Raw genomic sequence first — 18,122 nt, forward strand, 5'->3', positions numbered from 1 at the left:
CAAATTCTAGTCCTGAATCAATTTACAAATCCTAGAAGGGGACCTTGAGAAAGGATCTTGCTATATTATGAAAATTTTATACTGTGTGACAATGAGCTCCTACCCATGGTATTTCCTGGTCTTATATTATCATTATGAAGCAGCTGGCTTAATAGGACTGTGGATTGCTCTTTTGATGACTCAGTTATGGTGCCAGGTAGGTGGCAATACCTTGTGAGATTGAGACAATGTCCTCTAGGATGTGCTCAATGCTTTAAATCAACCTCTAACATATGGTGCTATTTCTCCCATCACCAGGATTTACAAATCCTTACATTGTAAATCCAAGAGCTGGAAATGAGAGCCGCTCCTCTCACATTGCCTCTAGTCATCTTGGCTAGCAAAATGTTTCTTTCCCATTCCCATGACTTTAGGGTATGTTGGCCTAGAGGTCACAGTTTCAAAACAAGGAATGCATCCCCCAGGGGACACAATAAATATTCCATTGAACTGGAAGTGGCTGCCATCTGGCCACTGTGGGCTCTTCAAGCCTCTGAATCAACAGAAAAAGAAAGGAGTTATGCTGGCTGCAGTGATCAGTCCTGGCTATCAAGGAAAATAGGGTGCTATTGCACAATGAGGGTAAAGTAGATTCTGTCTGAAATACAGGAGATCCCCTAGGGCAGCAGTCCCCAACCTTTTTGGCACCAGGGACCGGTTTCATGGAAAACAATTTTTCCACGGATAGGGCAGGGTTGGGGAATGGTTCAAGCGGTGATGCCAGCGATGGGCAGCGATGGGGAGCAGCAGATGAAAATTGCTCGCTCACCGCTCACCTCCTGCTGTGCGGCCCAGGTTCCGGAGGCTGGGGACTCCTGCCCTAGGGCATCTCTTTGTATGCCTATGTACTTTGATTAAAGTCAGTGGAAAACTATGACAACTCCATTCAGGTAGGATTTCTAATAGCCCAGATCCTTCAGAAATTAAGGTTTGGGTCATCCCACTTGGCAAAGAACCACAACCAGCTGAGGTGCTTGCTGAGGGCAAAGGGAATATGGAAAGAGTAGTGGAAGAAGGAAATGAAAGAAGGTAGTGGAAGAAATACCAGCTATGATAATGTGACCATTTGCAGAAAGGAAGACAATAATCATTATGAGTATTTCTTTACTATTTTCATGCGAATATTTGTATATGTATTAAATATTTTTGTTTTATTACCTCTGTCATCCTCTTATCATGTAACATGTGTTAATAACAATTAACTTTATATTTCAATATTTAAATTATAGGATATCACAGGAGACGTGTGAACATCACCCGAAGATTTTGTATCCTCTCCTGGGGAAAGGGTTAGCATTTTTCAGTTTTACGTGGGATAGTTCATTCTATCATGTCATTAAGTTCATTATGTTAGTCAGAAGTATGATTTTACTATTTTTATTTAGTGATTAAATATGGTTTAAAGAGATGTATATGGGTGCCAAGTTGACAAACAGTGGCCTGTGATGGCTGTGTGATATGACGGCAGTCTAGTATGTTTCTAGTTAGAGTGGTCTACAAGGGAGATTCTCTTGTGAGAGTTGGAGAACAGAAGGGAGGCAGCAGACATTTTGTTGCATACATAAAACCTCTCCTAGTTATTCAATCAAACAATAGGTTCTGCTGTGAAGGAATTTTGAGATGCAGTTAAAGTTCCAATTTTGAGTAAATCAAAAGGGAGGTTATTCTGGGTGGACCTGAAAATCAGGTGGTAGTCATTAAAGCAACCATGTCTCTGAAAATCTGAGACTCCAAGCATGGTTGGGCCTGCAATTGTTCTCTCTTCCCTCTGTGTCTTTCCTTCCTGACTGTCCATCTATGGGCTTCGGGCTTGCTTAACCAGAGTCAATTCCCTTATTATCACTATATATCTAGACAGTACCTACATCTATATATGTGTGTGCATGTATACATACCCGTGTGTGTGTGTGTGTGTGTGTGTGTGTGTGTGTGTGTGTGTATAAATTTAAAAAGTATATATCCTAGTGGTCTGCTTCTCTGGTTGAAACCTGACTGATAGAGATTAAAAGAGATTTGAGAGACATGAACCAGTAACAGTATATTTATCTGGGTTGAGGTTTGAACAAAATGTTAAAAACTTTTTAAGACTATTGAGGAAATTTAAACACAGACCAGATATTGGACAATATTAAGAAGTTCGTGTCAATTATTTTCAATGTAATGATGATATTTTAGATATTTTAAAAAGCCTATAATATTTTCAAAATAAAAATGGTATGATAGTTAGAGTTTGTTTCAAATTATCCCAAGGGACAGGTTATAAATGAAACAATATTGGTCATGAGTTTACAGTTTTGAAGGTAGGTGTATGGTACATGGGATTCATTATACTATTTTATCTCCTTTTGAATACATTTCAAAGTTTCCATAATAAGAAGGTAAGATAAAAAAATTAAAAGCCCAAAAATACTTAACCTTGAGAAGAAAAGGCTAAGTAAAGGCAAATTTTGCATTTACTAATTTTTCTACCCCACTACAGACATTAGGTAGAACTGCAATATCCAGCCTCTTCTGTCTCCCTCTTTCTATCACACACACACACACACTCACATACCCTCTTTCTATACCATATGCACATAAACATCCATACATAAAATGTAGGTTTTAATAAGAAAGCTCTATATACTCTTAGTTATATGAAATGACACATGTATAAAAGAATTTAGAATTACGTGATGTCAATTAAACACTTCTGACCTACCACAGAAATGCTTACATAGTGAAACCAAAAGATTAAATAGCAAGGCAGAATCTACGGATGAGTACGGTAATGTAATTTTTTAAAATATATAAGGATGTCAATTTTTTTGTACTTATGAACACAAACAACACTGTTATAAGACAAACAGAACTTTAAATTATTTGACCTATAACAAACAGTGGAAATAGCAAATAGAAAGAAGGCTTTCCAGAAACATTAAAAGCTTGTTTGGAAGTCAAGAAGGACTATGGCTTATTTGAGCAGCAAGAAGTAAACAGACAGGAAATCTGAACAATCCATAATGTAAGCAATTCCTTGATGCTACCTGTGGGTCCAGTGGTTTATCATTTGAAGTTGTATTTTATTATATTTATGATGTCTCATTTATTATTTCTTCATTCACTTCATCTTGTTACATACAGTACCTTCTAATGAAGGAGTAATCCTATCAAAATGATAGATTCCATGTTAAAATGTGAAAAGATACATTAAAAAATTCTATTCTAGGGCTTCCCTGGTGGCGCAGTGGTTGAGAGTCCGCCTGCCGATGCAGGGGACACGGGTTCATGCCCCGGTCCGGGAAGATCCCACATGCTGTGGAGCGGCTGGGCCCGTGAGCCATGGCCGCTGAGCCTGCGCGTCCGGAGCCTGTGCTCCGCAACGGGAGAGGCCACAGCAGTGAGAGGCTCGCGTACTGCAAAAAATAAATAAATAAATAAATAAAATTCTAATCTACTCCTTTCTACCTCTGTTCTTAATCTTTGGCCTTAGCTCTAGCTAATAAAAGTATAGATAGGGAATAAAACATCATGGAGGGTAGAGGATGTGAGAATGTGCTAATTTATTACACCACAATATAATATATGATTGACCTATGATAAACATTTCTACTATTACACATGGGGAAGTTGTTATTTAAAGGAATTTGATGAATAAAAAAGACTTTATGGTTTATAACTGGCAGGGCTAAAACAAAAAGTCAAAGCTCTTGAGTATTATTAGGGTGACCATATAATTTATTGTCCAAATTGGGAAAATTCTGAGGGTAACTGATAATTGCTCTGGGATATCTGGCACAAGCCAAGAACATCTTGGTCAAATGAAGACTCAGGATCACTCTAGACATTATCAGAATAAAATATAATGTATGTGTACTTGAAGATATTTTATGGAAGCAACAGATAAGTGATTTAAACTTAGTTGATAAAACATATGAGTACTACTCAACTATCGCTTCTTTAGTTTACTTTTATAGCTCTTTTTTTCTTACTCTTTTTTTTTTGCTCTGTCTTAACAACTTTATCATTTACTTTTTTCACCCCAGCAATTTTTCACATCTAAATGGCTTAAAAGATGAAACTTCACAATTTGAATTATTGTCTCAAGAAAATATTTTCAACTATAGATTTTAGTGAATTATTATTTTTAAATGCAAAAATATAGGGAACAAATGTATTAAATATATTCTTTACAGTATCAAAATTGTTTTCCTTGGTATATTATTTTGCAGTGCACCTAAAGTACATCTTCAAAATGTGTATTATTAACTGATTTTAAAATGCATCTTGAAGCACACAATACGTACTTTGATTTTGATAATTTTCTTTGTATGATTCTATGAATGGTAGCAAACATACTAATATAGAAATTTGTTTTTGGAGACTTACAGAGCATTTTCCAATTCTATTTTATAGATGAGGAAACTGAAACTCAGAGCAGGTAAATGAGTTACTGTACGTAACAAAGTTAGTAAGTTTAAGAGTCAGAACCAGATTATCAGTTCAAGGTTCTTTTTGTTGTTTGTTTTTAACTTTTTATTTTAAAATAAGTTTAGTCTTAAAGAAGAGTTGCAAAGATAGAAGTTCCCCAATACTTTCCCCCAGGTTCCCCTAAGGTTAACCTTTTACATATCCATGTTCCAATTATCACAAGGCTCTTTTTATCACACTGTGGAAAGTGTTATTTATTGTCTAAACATGCATTTCATAATATACCCAATGATAAAGAAATTAGGATTTTTTTTTATAATATTAACATATCTCATTATCTATTAGGATGACACATTTGCAACTGGAATATTGAGGTTTGGGGACTTTTTGGAATAATGCTAATAATACATTTATGTCTCTATATAAATTAGTGTGAGCTTTCATAGACTGTTTCATAAACATATCCACGACAGTGAATTTATACTATTAGATACATAAACATAAAACCTGTTTGAATTTTTGAGATAAGTTTCAATAAATCTTTTTTTTTTTTTTTTTGCGGTATGCAGGCCTCTCACTGTTGTGGCCTCTCCCCTTGTGGAGCACAGGCTCCGGACGCGCAGGCTCAGTGGCCATGGCTCACAGGCCCAGCCGCTCCGCGGCATGTGGGATCTTCCCGCACTGGGGCACGAACCCGTGTCCCCTGCATCGGCAGGCGGACTCTCAACCACTGCGCCACCAGGGAAGCCCAATAAATCATTTTTTAAGAAGTACAATCTTAGAAAAATACTTCTAATCAATGTCTATTTATAGAACTTGTTATATAAGATCTGGGATATAGGATTAGGTGATACACTTTTTGGTATGTATTTTCTCCTATTTGTGCTGCATTGAGTGAAAAAAGGATCAGAATAGGTATATTGATTCTGTCTAAAAAACTAAAAACGCGGTTTTTAAAAACATAGAAAAAATTAGTTGGGTTGTTGACAAGCTATTCTTGGTTACAATATTTGGATTGTGAAAACTGTAAAACTTTTTAGTACTTTAAGCTTTCCAAATTTTTTCGTATTTATTTGATCTTTCCCAACAGTACTTTGCAGTAACAGGCTTCTCATTTTCCTTTTTCCTAATTTCATTTTGATACTAGTAGCAAACTGTTACTGCCCTACCCATGTCTCCTTGTCTACCATTTCAGAGCACACTGGCCTGATTTTCCATATTGGTGGGGGATATTCCACAGCATTTCCAGCCTCTGTAAGGGCAGAACAGCCTCCAGCCTCCATAGAAAGTCCTCAGAAAAAGATGCAGCTCTAGCAGTTGGAAGATTGGCCAGCATGCATTGAATAGACTTCGACCAATGACTAAAGGGAGGTGGTGTATATTTATACCTGTTTTCTCACGCTTTGGGTGGGATAATTCTAAGGCTACTATTTTAAATGGTTTTCCAGGAAATCCCAGTGAGATTAAGCTGTTTACTCACAGTGATAATTTGCCTGGGAATTCACACCCTTCATTGCCTCCCTTCCATTCCCTGTCTCACTTCCCCAAGATGCTACTGTGTTTTCTGAAATCACTTCCAAAATAAACTACTTGCACTTGAATCCTTAACTCAGGATCTGCTTCTAATAGAACATAAACTCAGAAAATATATTCCCAAAGCACAGGCTGCAGAGAAACACTCAGTATTTATGTTGTTTAGTAACAGAACTGATTTTAGGACAGGTAGGAGCATGGAGACAAAGAAAATAGGTTTGGGGATATTTGCGGATATCAACTATCTGTGCTTTCTCTAGAAAGCCAATCATTATTACTGAAAATATATTATCTTTTGTTACTCAGACTAAAATTTAGGAAGGAAAAGAATACCTAATGAAAGCCAATAAAGACTAGGGATTTTGTTCTTCAGATTAATATCATTTTCTATCATAGTTTCTTATGTTCATAAGTCATCAACTAATTGGCAAGGAAAAGCACACAAATTCTATTATGTCAAGGTGTTAAAATATTATTAAATTTGCAGTGCCAATTGCTTGGTTAATTAAAAAATAAACGATTTCTTTTCAAAGAATTAAAAGGTCAAGTGTTTCTATTATATTTTTTGAAAAGTTCATTCAGTTTATTTGTAGCGTAAGATGTATAACATGCTGTAATAATAATATAGCATGCTGTATAGCAGCTTATTAATGAACTGGAAGCTGCTTTACCTTTTTTTTCCTTCAGTTTTATTAGCTGGTACAAATGCAGAAGACAACAGGTAAAATGTTTATCTGTTTAATCAGAATGGTAGAGGTATATGCAGTGAGAAATGGAGAAGTATAATTTTTTTTCAAAAGACAATGAAATATACTAGGGAATAGAGCCTTAATTGGAATGTATTCTCTGATAATCTTCATTGACCAAATCAGCTCAGAGCTGACTGATCCATAGATGTTTGACCAGGTCAGAGGCTTAGGATAGCCTCTGTAATTGCTGGCATATCATAGCTTGGTTACTATTAGGTATACTATCCATATTAAAAATCTTATCTTCTGCTTCTGGGTCCCATGCAGTGGTGAATAGTATTTAAATATTAAGTCTAAAGAAGGAATAAGAGAAGGGTCAAATAAATACCATAAGAATACTGTGTCATGACTATTTCAGTAAGCTTATGTGTATAAGGCAATTTAATTTAGAAAGCTCATTTTGAACCTAACTTACACATGGCAATGACAAATATTTTCTAAACTATTTTAGAAATAGTTTACTTATTTTTAGAAATTTGTGAACCTCAGGTTTTCCAGTTCTAAAACGTAGTCTTTCCCCAATTTAAAACTACATTCTATTGAGTACTTTGCCCAGGCTTTAATGTAATATAGCTTTGAACTATCTTTGTCTTTGAATTATTTTTGTCCCTTGTCTTTTACTGTTTCAAAACAAACTAGTTGCAAATCCCAGCCCTTTTCTAATTTTTCATTTTTGAAAAATATGTCCTTACATATTTTTCACAGACTACTTTGTACAAGGTCTGGCATCAGCCTTTTCTCTATCTTGACTACCACAGACTTATTCCAAACCTCATTTTTTTCTCATCATAGCTTCCCCTTTTGTAAAAAAAAAAAAAAAAAATCCAATTCCATGTAAAAATCCTCTTTATATTTGGTCATGAAGGCTACATTGTGGTTTCCTATTACATCATACATCAGATCAAAATTCTGAACTTCAGTTCACAGACCTTTACCAATATGTACTAACTTACCTGCTTTCCCTTTCTTTCAGCTCTCAGCTTATCTTCTTCCCTGACTTGAGGCAAATGTGCTTTTCATATTCCAGATGAATTTTTATTCCCAAATAAATGTTATTCTCTTCCTCATTCAGCAGAGTGTCATCTATCTTTCATTACTTAAAAGCACCAGAAATCCCAATGCCTCCTAGATGCTCCTTCCAATAAAGCACACTAAGAGTAGAGTTAGTATTCTTTTCCATTCCCTTCTCTATCTACCAGGAATTAAAATTTATCCTATTATTCTGAGGTTACTGCCTCAGCTATGCAAGTATTCTTGGTTAGAATACTACAGAATTCCAGTGAAGTTCTTTCTATGCTAGCTTAATACTAAAGCCATTTTCATGTTGAAGTGCTGTTGTAGAAATGTATAGGTAAGGAGCATCTTTGTTCTAGAAATCTAGTGAATATGTTCATACGTTTTTACATCTTACAACACATCGCCATGACATTATCTCATTTGACTCAAGAATTTCGGGAGGTAGAGTTGAGGTCCCTTTTTTAAGTGGGAGGGAACCTGAGGCTCCAGTGTACTGCAGTATTCAAGAGGACAGACTTTGTAATCAAGACAACCTCAGTTTGATTACGACAGTGTTTACACCAGTGTGACTTCGGGAAAATTATTAATATCTCTAAACCCAAACTGCCTCATAAAGTGCGGACAGTAATAACTACATGATATACAGCATGTAAAAAGCACCACATGTGAAGCGGATTGCCTGGCACACGGTAAGCACTTAATACATATAGCAACATGTTAAGGGATTGCCCGAGACATACTTTTAGAATATGCCCGCAAGGACTCGAAACCAAGATTTTGAATTCCAAAGCCCATGCATTTCCACTATCACTGCCTCCTAGCACACTGATTTAATTAAACTACTAACTTGATGGATGACCTTGAGCAAAATACTTTACTGAGTCAGTTTACTCAACTGTAAACGGAGTCTTTTCAGACTTTCAGCGTCTACTCCAAATACGTATTTTTTTTCCTGTAGTGTTCTAGGTTGTGGTTCAGGTTCGTCATATATCCAAGATCTGTATAATCATAAGCTGTGCACATTGCACTGAATTTTACTCGTATATTCATAGTTCGTTCAGTATGTAGTTTTGGATACACACTCAGCTGTTGCCTGTCTTTAGTCCGCTTCTCGGCGCCTCGTGAAGGGGATGCCCATACCTAGCTTTATTTATTTATATGCTGGCTTGTTTCCGAAAGGATTTAAGGCAGCGAGTGACACTTTAAGTTCCCTAACGAAGTCACACAGTGCGAGTAATACTCTTTTGATGAAATCTCCCGTAGAACCGCCCTTGAGTGAGATGCTAACTAATGTCTTTTACCTAACTCTTAAAAATAAAGACTGATGTACCCAGCTAGAAGTCCTGGAAGCATACAGTTAAGGTTTTTTCCTCAGCCTTGACGCTGTCCCACCCTTCGTCAACGGTCACTCGAATGCCCTTCTCAGACTAGCCAAAATTGTCGCCGCTCCAGTCCCGGCTGGAGAGCGATCCCACCCCGCCCCTTCACTCCCTCTCATACCCAAGTTTCCCGATTGGGAAGGGGCCTGAAGAGCCTTTCTCACGTTTCCATATTATTGGCTGGCACGGCTGTCAGTAATATCTACTTCCCGCCTTCCAGCCTAGCGGGTTTCTTGGACCCCTCGGTTTCTGCGACTAGCCGCTTACGTTTGCCTGAGCCGTGTTGCCGGGGACCCGTGACCTTTCACCCCCTCCCTTCCCACAGGAGCGCCCCGGCCCCCGGCCCCGCCCCCGCCGCCGGCGCTCGCCCCCGCGCACGCTCTCAGCCCGCGCGCGCTCACTCCCGCGCAGACACGCACACTCTCGCCCCCCGCACTGGCCCCCCCCGCCCCCGCCCCCGCAGGCTGAGACTTCGGCGTCGGGAGGCGGCGGCGGCGGCGGCGCTGCTGAGAGGCAGGGACCCGAGCTCGAAGTGTGTGGGAGTCTGCGAACTCAACCCCTCACTACCCTCCCCTCGCAGCCATCCCCCTCCCTCCCCGCCAGCCCCCCCCCCCCCCCCACAAGCGGGAGAAATAATGAGCGAGACCGGGCGGCAGCAGCAGCAGCAGCAGCGCCGAGCAGCCCAGGCAACGGCAGAACCGCTCCGGCGGCGGCGGCAGCACCAGCAGCGGGAGCGAGCGCAGCGCTAGCGCGGCGCGGGGACCGCCGCGCTCCTTCCCGGCTCCTGCCCTCCTCCGCCGCTCGCTCTTCTCTCCGCGTCCACCTCTTTCCCCTCCTCCTGCTCATTCACTCTTTCCCTCACTCTCCCCTCCTCCTCGGCTTCTCCCTGCGCCCCGCCAGCCCTCGCGCTCTCCCACTCCCTCTGCCCGTCCTCCCCGCTCCCCTCCTCCCGCTCATTCACTCGCCCCTCTCCCTTCTCCACTCTCTCCCCCTCTCTCCTTTCTTCTCCTTCTTTCACCCTCCGTCTCTCACACCCCCTCCATTCCCCTGTCTCCTTTCTGACACTGCACTGCAGCTGCTCCTCAGCCCTGCCCCCTCCCCAGTGAGAACAAACCAGCAACATTGCTTTTTTTTCCTAAAGAGATTTCTATTGATCCGATTAAAAAAAACAAAAACAAAACAACCTTAAGAAACCCCAAAAGCAAAAAAAAAAAAAAAAAAAAAAAAAGCAAAAAAAAGAAAAGAAAAAGCCAAAACAAAAGGGAGAACCTTCTCCCCGTAGAAGCGGCAGGAACTGCAAACATGATGGCGGCAGCTCCCATCCAGCAGAACGGGACCCACACTGGGGTTCCCATAGACCTGGACCCGCCGGACTCGCGGAAAAGGCCGCTGGAAGCCCCCCCTGAAGCCGGCAGCACCAAGAGGACCAATACGGGCGGTGGGTATCGCTTCCACCTCCCCGCTGGCCCCATCCCCCGCCGCCCGCCCCTGCCTCCCTCCCTCCCGCCGCCCTCCCTCCCTCCCTCCCGCGGCCCGGACACCTCCAGCCCGAACCCGGCGGCTCCCGCGCCCTGCCTCGCGCCCCCTCCCCTGCACCTGCCCCGCATCTCGCCGGCCCCGACACATTTCCATTTCTATGTTTATCATTCATCAAAATGGCGACCGGTTTTTCGGAATAGACCTATCTTTCCATTTAATCGGTCGAAAGGCTGACCATTTAAATATCCTAGACCTGGGCAAGGGGGTCCGTTAAGGAGGAGGAGGATGACCCCGAGTGAGGTGATGGCCGCCCGAAGATGCGCGCTGCATTTAACAGTCTGATTAAATAAATAAATAAATGGCACTTGGGTAGCGGAGAGCAAATGATTGGGGCACCGGAGAGTTTTGCTCTCTTCATCCCCTTGGTTTGGGCCACAAGTAGTATGCAAAATCTGGAAGAGTGCATACTCTTACCGCACTTACATTGTCGGTGCAAATATTTCACTGATTTGTCTTCAGGGGTGTGCATACGAGGGTGGGGGTGTCTGGTACTCTGACTTGTTAGTTAACATCCTGCGCTTCTTGGGAAGATGAGTTTTAACGGGACCGGTATCTCTTCTTCATTTGCACTGGAGTCATCTTAACAATGCACCCAATGCATCGAGGCAGAGGTGAATTTATCTACAGCACGTACATTAGAGACGGATGGGGGTCTTGCGAATGGCACACTCGAAAAATTTGGAACGTTCATTCACATAAGGAAGCTGGATTTACTGGGGTGTTTCCTATTTAAGACATGATCAGTTTGACGGAAATTAAAGTTTATGGAGTTGGCTTTATTTTTTTAAAACATTTCAATCTTTCTTGGTTAATCTACCCCCTTCGTTTTAATAATTGTGATTCTTTTGGGGAAGGAACATTATCTGGTCACTTTTAAGTGTATTTGATGTAAATGACTCCTAAGCTTTTTAGTATTGGCAAAATTCTTCTTAAGGTCCTTTAATTAATGAGCTTAAACGAGATCATAGTAGACTAAGGAGTGCTAAAGAAATACTCCAGGATTAGTTAGATTTGGCAGTCCACATCACTTTGAGTTATTTCCTGGCAATTATTGAAGGCTTGGAATACACCCTACAGTTTGGGTGGATTATTTGGTAGGAGAATGGTTGTTTTGCATACTTTAGGTAGGATATAGGCAATGGCTAATTGTAGTCCTTATGTGTTTGCTCATGTTAAACAAATATAGCTCATCACTATTTACTGTCTTTTTATTTATTTATTTTGCAATATGTTAAGGTTTGTCATGGTGTAAATCTCTGAAGTTTTGTTAAAGGGTCAGTTCATTTTGTTTTACCATAGTAACTACAGATAGAATTGGAAGACTTCCATGTTTGGAATAACAACTGGAATTTAGTCATCAGTTTCTACAGTGCTGCAAAATAATAGAACATGTTTAGATTTTAATTCCAAGTTTGAAAGTATAAATTCTACAGAATGGGAAACATTTCATACATATTTATTTTTCAGTGTAATTGGCTTATTTTCGTTCTTTAAAAAAAAAAAAAATTAACCCCATATTTCCTGCAGCTGTATGCCCAATGTTTTAATCGCTGTTTTTCTCTCTTGAGGGTGGAGGGAGGATACAAAGTTTAAAATTATTGTGTTAACGAAGTATATTTCCTTGCATTTTTCAGAAGACGGCCAGTATTTTCTAAAGGTTCTCATACCTAGTTATGCTGCTGGATCTATAATTGGGAAGGGAGGACAGACAATTGTTCAGTTGCAAAAAGAAACTGGAGCCACCATCAAGCTGTCTAAGTCCAAAGATTTTTACCCAGGTAGGTGCAATGGTGAAGAGATTGTTTGATAAATCCCCAAGGAAATAAAAGATCTACCTGTGTTGTGTGCTGTATTGAAAAAATTCTTAATAGTGTAGACTGTTTATTTATTTGATGTATTAGAGTATTTGTGGAAAAATTTTAAGAGTATTTTCACTCTTGGTTATGTTTTGTTTCTGTAATTGATATTCTGTCTATGATGTAGACCAATTTTGAGATGAATCTTCTGGGTATTTCTAAATACTTCTTTCTAATTAGGGGAAAAAACTCTAAAATTTAAAGATAGAAACCTAGACAGCTGGCATCAGGAAATAGGGTTCTTCTGAAGTTTTCAGAAATAATTGTAATGACAATTAGACTAGAGTGAATTCAGAAGAGTGGGTAGAAAGGCTTCTTAAAGAATGGACCATTTACTTTCTAAATCCATTATATACCTCTTTCTGCTTCATTGCTTTGTTTGTTGGCCCTGGAGTGAAGAGGACAAGTGCTGCCTCTTCAGATTTTTAAAATATTGTGTTTTTAATATAACTGTGACAAGGAAATATATTATTATGTAAGAAGTAAAATAATGCTTCAAAATTTGTGTTACTTAAGAGCTGTATTAAGAGCTGTATTTGATCAGAATATATTAACAGTTTGTGTGGTACTGTAGGTACTGTAACCCAGTGGAATATGGCAAGTTTCCTAGGTGGTATAATTTTTTTTTTATAACTTTTCAGTGTGTTTTTTAAATTTAAACTGTTTATAGTACTATGCATTTATCTTTATCTTTCTAAAATCATTTTCCTACTTAATATATGGATTTTAAGTTTAATAGTGTATCTCCTAGATAAAACATTAATTGATTTGCTTTTACCTACATGTAGCTTCTGCAGTTTTTTTTTGGTTATTTCATATTTATGGCCATAAAAAATATTTATTCAGTGCTGAGGGGACCAACACTGCTTATTTTTTTTCTTGGTAGGAAAGAAAAGCTGATTTGCTTTCAGTGATCTAATTCAGTAAGAGTTCTTTAGTACAGCAAAGACATCTGGTATGAATGTAAGCAAAACATTTGGAGGATTTCTTTTTCATAGCCAATCGCTTGGTGGTAGAAAGTGGACCACTGTACTGCATAAGAGGGTTTTAGAATGGTTGGAACTGTCATTTAGTTATGTAAATTAAATGTAGTATGTTTGGTAAACATTACATTTATTAAACTAAGGTGTAATCTATTAGATATGTCCTACGAAAGTTTGTTTTCTGTGAGTGTAGTTTTGTAGATGGCTTTCCTTGTCTCTGAAACTTTCCTTATGCATTAAGAAAGTTTGCCGACATATTCACATTCTTATATTTAAAAGGTATGTTATGATGAAAAAAATGTGGAATTGTGAAAATCCTTAGTGCAAATAAAAGCATTCAAAAGAGCTTGATTGCAGAATTAATAATGTTATAGTTCTAGGAAAAGAGCTGCAATGGTAAATTAAATTCACTGTCAATAGATGAAAATGAAATAGCTTTTTTTGCATTATACATGAGGGTATCAGATGTGCAGGGATGTTACAGAAAATTGGTGTTTATCAAGGATATTCCAAATAGTAAATTAAATGCCTTTTCATTTGAATATAGTGTATTTTCAGTGGGTTGGAAAGGGTGCAACTAGAATTAGATCTTTTGTTTTTAGTCCACAGTTGTGTATTTTTTTCTTATTACATTGAAATTGCTTATTTTATTTATAGTTCTGAGGCATGTTATTCATATAGAGCAAGAATATCCGTTGGAAAAAATGGAAAACTGGAATGCGTTGAATAAAATTTTGTGTGTGTAGTGACGTAACCTGATCAAATGTGAGTTGAAATGTCTGGATAAAAGAAGGCTTATACTCTGCCTGTAACAGGTGGAAACCAGTCACAAACTATGGAATCAATTGTAAGGATAAAAAAAGCCCTGTAATTTATAAGAAGCTTTAATAATTCTGAACACTTTGTATGTAAATACAATTTTAGCTAGGTTATTACCTGTTCAGACAGATACATCTCTCTTCTGACAGACTTTAATAGTCTTTCTGTTCATACTTGACCATAAGCCTGTGGAATTATCTGAGGTCCTGGTATTCTTCAACATAGCAGCCTCTGAGCTACTTTCAACTTCTCTTATTCAGATATATTTAAGGGATACTTACCTTGCTCATCTCAAATGAACTAAATTATAAAGCTGTGATTTATACTGCCTAGTTATGAGGACTTTCTTGTAGGATTATGCAGTAATTAAAGTCCTTTTTTGTGTGTTTCATATATGTACTTATGACTCATATTCCATTACAATGAATATGCCCGATGTTTATTTCATGAAGCATTTTTCTGTTTCTTATTTGTAAGACAGAATATTTGGGGATAAGTGCACTTCAGTTGTATAACTTAATGGATTTTCTCAAATACCTAAGTTTTAAAACAATGCAATTGTTTTCAGAAGGTTCACTTAAAATACTGGTGTATTTGAGAAAAACTTTCTTCAGGGTATATATTACAGAGTACAGACATTGCTTAAGTAATCTCTTAAGCAACCTTGCTTTTCTGAGTAATTTTTAATATTTATGGTTGAGATGAAGAAAATAGTTTTTGCACATTAATTGGTATGAATTTAGAATTTATAGAACTGTATATTACATTGTGTATTTTAGCATGTCATATAAAATAAAATAATTTGGGGAAATTGTATGATGAGGATTGTAAAGTGCATTTATCAATTACTGTAATCGGAAAAAAAGATCGATAAGTAGATTCATTTTTTTTGCCGTGTTGTGTAATTCATTTATCTATTACTAAAAATCTAAATCTTACAAAATACTAACTTATTACCTGTGGTTTATGAATATATCTTTTATTCTTACTTGATTAAAGAAACCTAATTTGATTTATTTATATATCCTTTTTATAAGTAGGTTACCCAAAGTTAATGCCTTTTAATTAAAAAACAGCTTTCTCATTTTGGGAAATACATTACTGTATGCATTTTCAGGATGGCAATAGGATAGTATTCTTTTATTCCTTTATTTGGCATCTGAAGATGTGTTTGGTTTTGTTAATAGATTGATTTTATCTGTTAAAATCATTTAATGAATCGTTCAGGTAGATAATTGGGAAAATTTATTGAATACATTATTCATTGGGGATAGTAAAGGATATATAAAATAAATATTTTCATGTATGCCTTAGATTTTAGAACATTTCATAGTGTACCTATTTTATTCCATTATATGACACTGGAGATATTCATTATATCAAACAGGAATTCTCTATAATCTTAGCATGTATTTGTGTGTGTTTTAAACTGTTTTCATACTTGTGGCTATAAAACTGGATTACATTTAATATAAATTATTTCCTTTTTTGGTCCTTAAATTAAAATTTGAGCTCATTATTCCTAGATTTATTGTATCTTAATTTATCACTATCCAACTTGGGTGATGCTTTTTTAAAAAATCACAAACTATTTATATGTGAAATCTTTAAAAATCATGAAAAAGCAGAATGTAAGTGAAATTTTCTTTTAGTGAAGGAAATACCCCACACTGCCTTAATTTTGACATGGGGAAAATTCAGTGGCCAATTTAACCATTAGGGTTGGGATTGTATAAGAATGATAATTCTTTTGGAAATAAGAAGAGTTTATGAAGTTTGGAATAGATCACTTTTGTCTACATTGTTGAAGGAAGAGTATTATTGTATTGGTAGTACAATGTGAATACTTTTGTTATAGCTTCTGAAAGTTGCAGTCTATACTCTTTTCTTTGATCTAAGTTGCTTTGCATCTTAGAAATTTGCTGGCATATATTTTAAGGCAAAATTAGCAGGTAAATATAATTGTAACAAGTAGAAAATAAAGTATAATTTCCAATATTGTTGAATTTAATAGGGTAGCTGTCATTACACTGTGCTATACCTTTGGTTTTAGTATTGTCAAAGAGTTGCTGACACTCTTGAGTTGTAATATTTATGTTTGTCATACTGCCTATGGTTGTGGGTTATTTTATGTTTTGTCTGTCTCTATCCTCAGTTGTGGGAGGAGCCATAAGCTTTCACTTATACATTAATATCTGTCTGAAAATTTGCTGCATTTTTAATACTTTATTTCTCATTTTAAGCAATGGGAAATCTCAGCACATGAAGGAATTAGCATAGCACAATCTATATTATAATTGTACTTTCCGAAAGTTATAATTTTTATACTTAACCCATGAAAGCAAATGTTTTGTGGTATGAAATTTTTTAGAAAGATTGAATTAGCATTAAAAATCTTAGCTATTCATTTTATTTGATTCTTTTTTTAATTTCATCTGGATGTTATATCTTCTATTATCGATTTAGTAAGTTATGGCTTTACAGTGTCAGTGTTTTCATGAATTATATAGCACAATGTCACTTTGAAATTTGCTATTTGAAGCCTTCTAGATTTTGGAAAAATAGCTCATTTAAAATTTGTGACATTGTAAGGTAATATAGTACGTCTAACAACATTGTCTTGCAAATATCACCCCCAAAGGATTTCAGGAATAGTTTAAAAATAGTGAGCACAGTCGGTGAAATAGTTCAATATTTATGTATTGAAGGTGTTTCGTATAATATACAAAGAGGAAAAACGATCTGTGTCTTGGGAACTCTAAGGAGTATGTGGTATCACTAAAAACCGAGCAAGAAACCACCAGTTAGAAACATGTCTTTTTATAGTTTGGTTCTTTTGTTTTGTTTTGCTCTGGCTTAAGATAATTAATTTTTGCTCTTAAATATTACAAATAACATTTGCTGAACACACTTATGCCACTTGTTAACTAAAATTCAGCACCTAATAATTTTTTTTTTTTTTTACTTAGAGTTTAGTCTCAGTTGTTTCCAGTTTAGTGGAGCTGTGTTTTAAAGGATAACTTTTATGAGCAAGTGCAGCTTTTCAGAATAAAATTGGGGGGATGAGGGTGGGAGGTTTGTACTTGATTGCCATCTCATTTCCATCTTTGGATGAAGCTCTAGCATAAAGTTAAACAACATCTGCAGAGATCTGACTGACAAACATCTCTCTGGGACTCATCATTGCAGCCTGCAGCAGGTGCATTCAGCTTTGCAGTCTTTTCCAAAAAGAGGTTAGTTTGTTCTAACATTTATCGGTAGACCAGTGGAAGCAAGTGACTAGAAAGAAGAGGTTGGTTGTCACTTGTCCAGTGCTGGAATACTACAGGTAATTGGACTGGATTGGTGGGAACCATAGCAGTATGTGTCTCACATTGCATTGCAGCTGCTATGGAGCTTAATTAACCTGACCCTCAGAGACTGAAGTGTCACGGTATAAAATGTAACATGCAAGAAATGAAGCAGTACTTTTCAATACTTCCTGATGCTTGGATTGGTAAAATTTCTGTTTTCTTCATCCTATTCTTTAAAGATACGGCATCACATTTTCCATTTTTTATATGGAAGTATTTGAAACTAAAATGATTTCCATGAATCTGATAGAATCTACATGAAAAGGAGATAGGGGCTTTAGGTGTAGAAATAAAGAGAAAATAACCTTAAGTAGGAAGTATTTTAAGTTCGCTATTCCACAAGTATATTTTCAGATTATGAGTGAGTGGAAATAAGTGGAAGTACATTGTAGTTCTTTTTTTATTATCTTAGATTAACATTTATTTATTTATTTTTATAAGAGAA

The 18,122-nt window shown here is 37.2% G+C and overlaps 1 protein-coding gene across 2 annotated transcripts in view; it reads left to right on the forward strand.

The window, feature by feature from the left end:
• Positions 1-9,771: 9,771 nt before the first annotated feature.
• The window catches only part of NOVA1 (NOVA alternative splicing regulator 1), a 142,023-nt gene continuing 133,672 nt past the window's right edge, over positions 9,772-18,122 (forward strand). For both annotated transcript variants that reach the window (XM_060004737.1, XM_060004738.1), the window contains exons 1-2: positions 9,772-10,565; positions 12,301-12,444. In XM_060004737.1, the coding sequence (XP_059860720.1) occupies positions 10,430-10,565; positions 12,301-12,444 (280 nt within the window). In that variant the 5' untranslated portion in view covers positions 9,772-10,429. The remainder of the gene's footprint in view (positions 10,566-12,300; positions 12,445-18,122) is intronic.

Source organism: Delphinus delphis, chromosome 2 (genome assembly GCF_949987515.2).
Source record: "Delphinus delphis chromosome 2, mDelDel1.2, whole genome shotgun sequence".
In the NCBI taxonomy this organism is placed as follows: domain Eukaryota; kingdom Metazoa; phylum Chordata; class Mammalia; order Artiodactyla; family Delphinidae; genus Delphinus; species Delphinus delphis.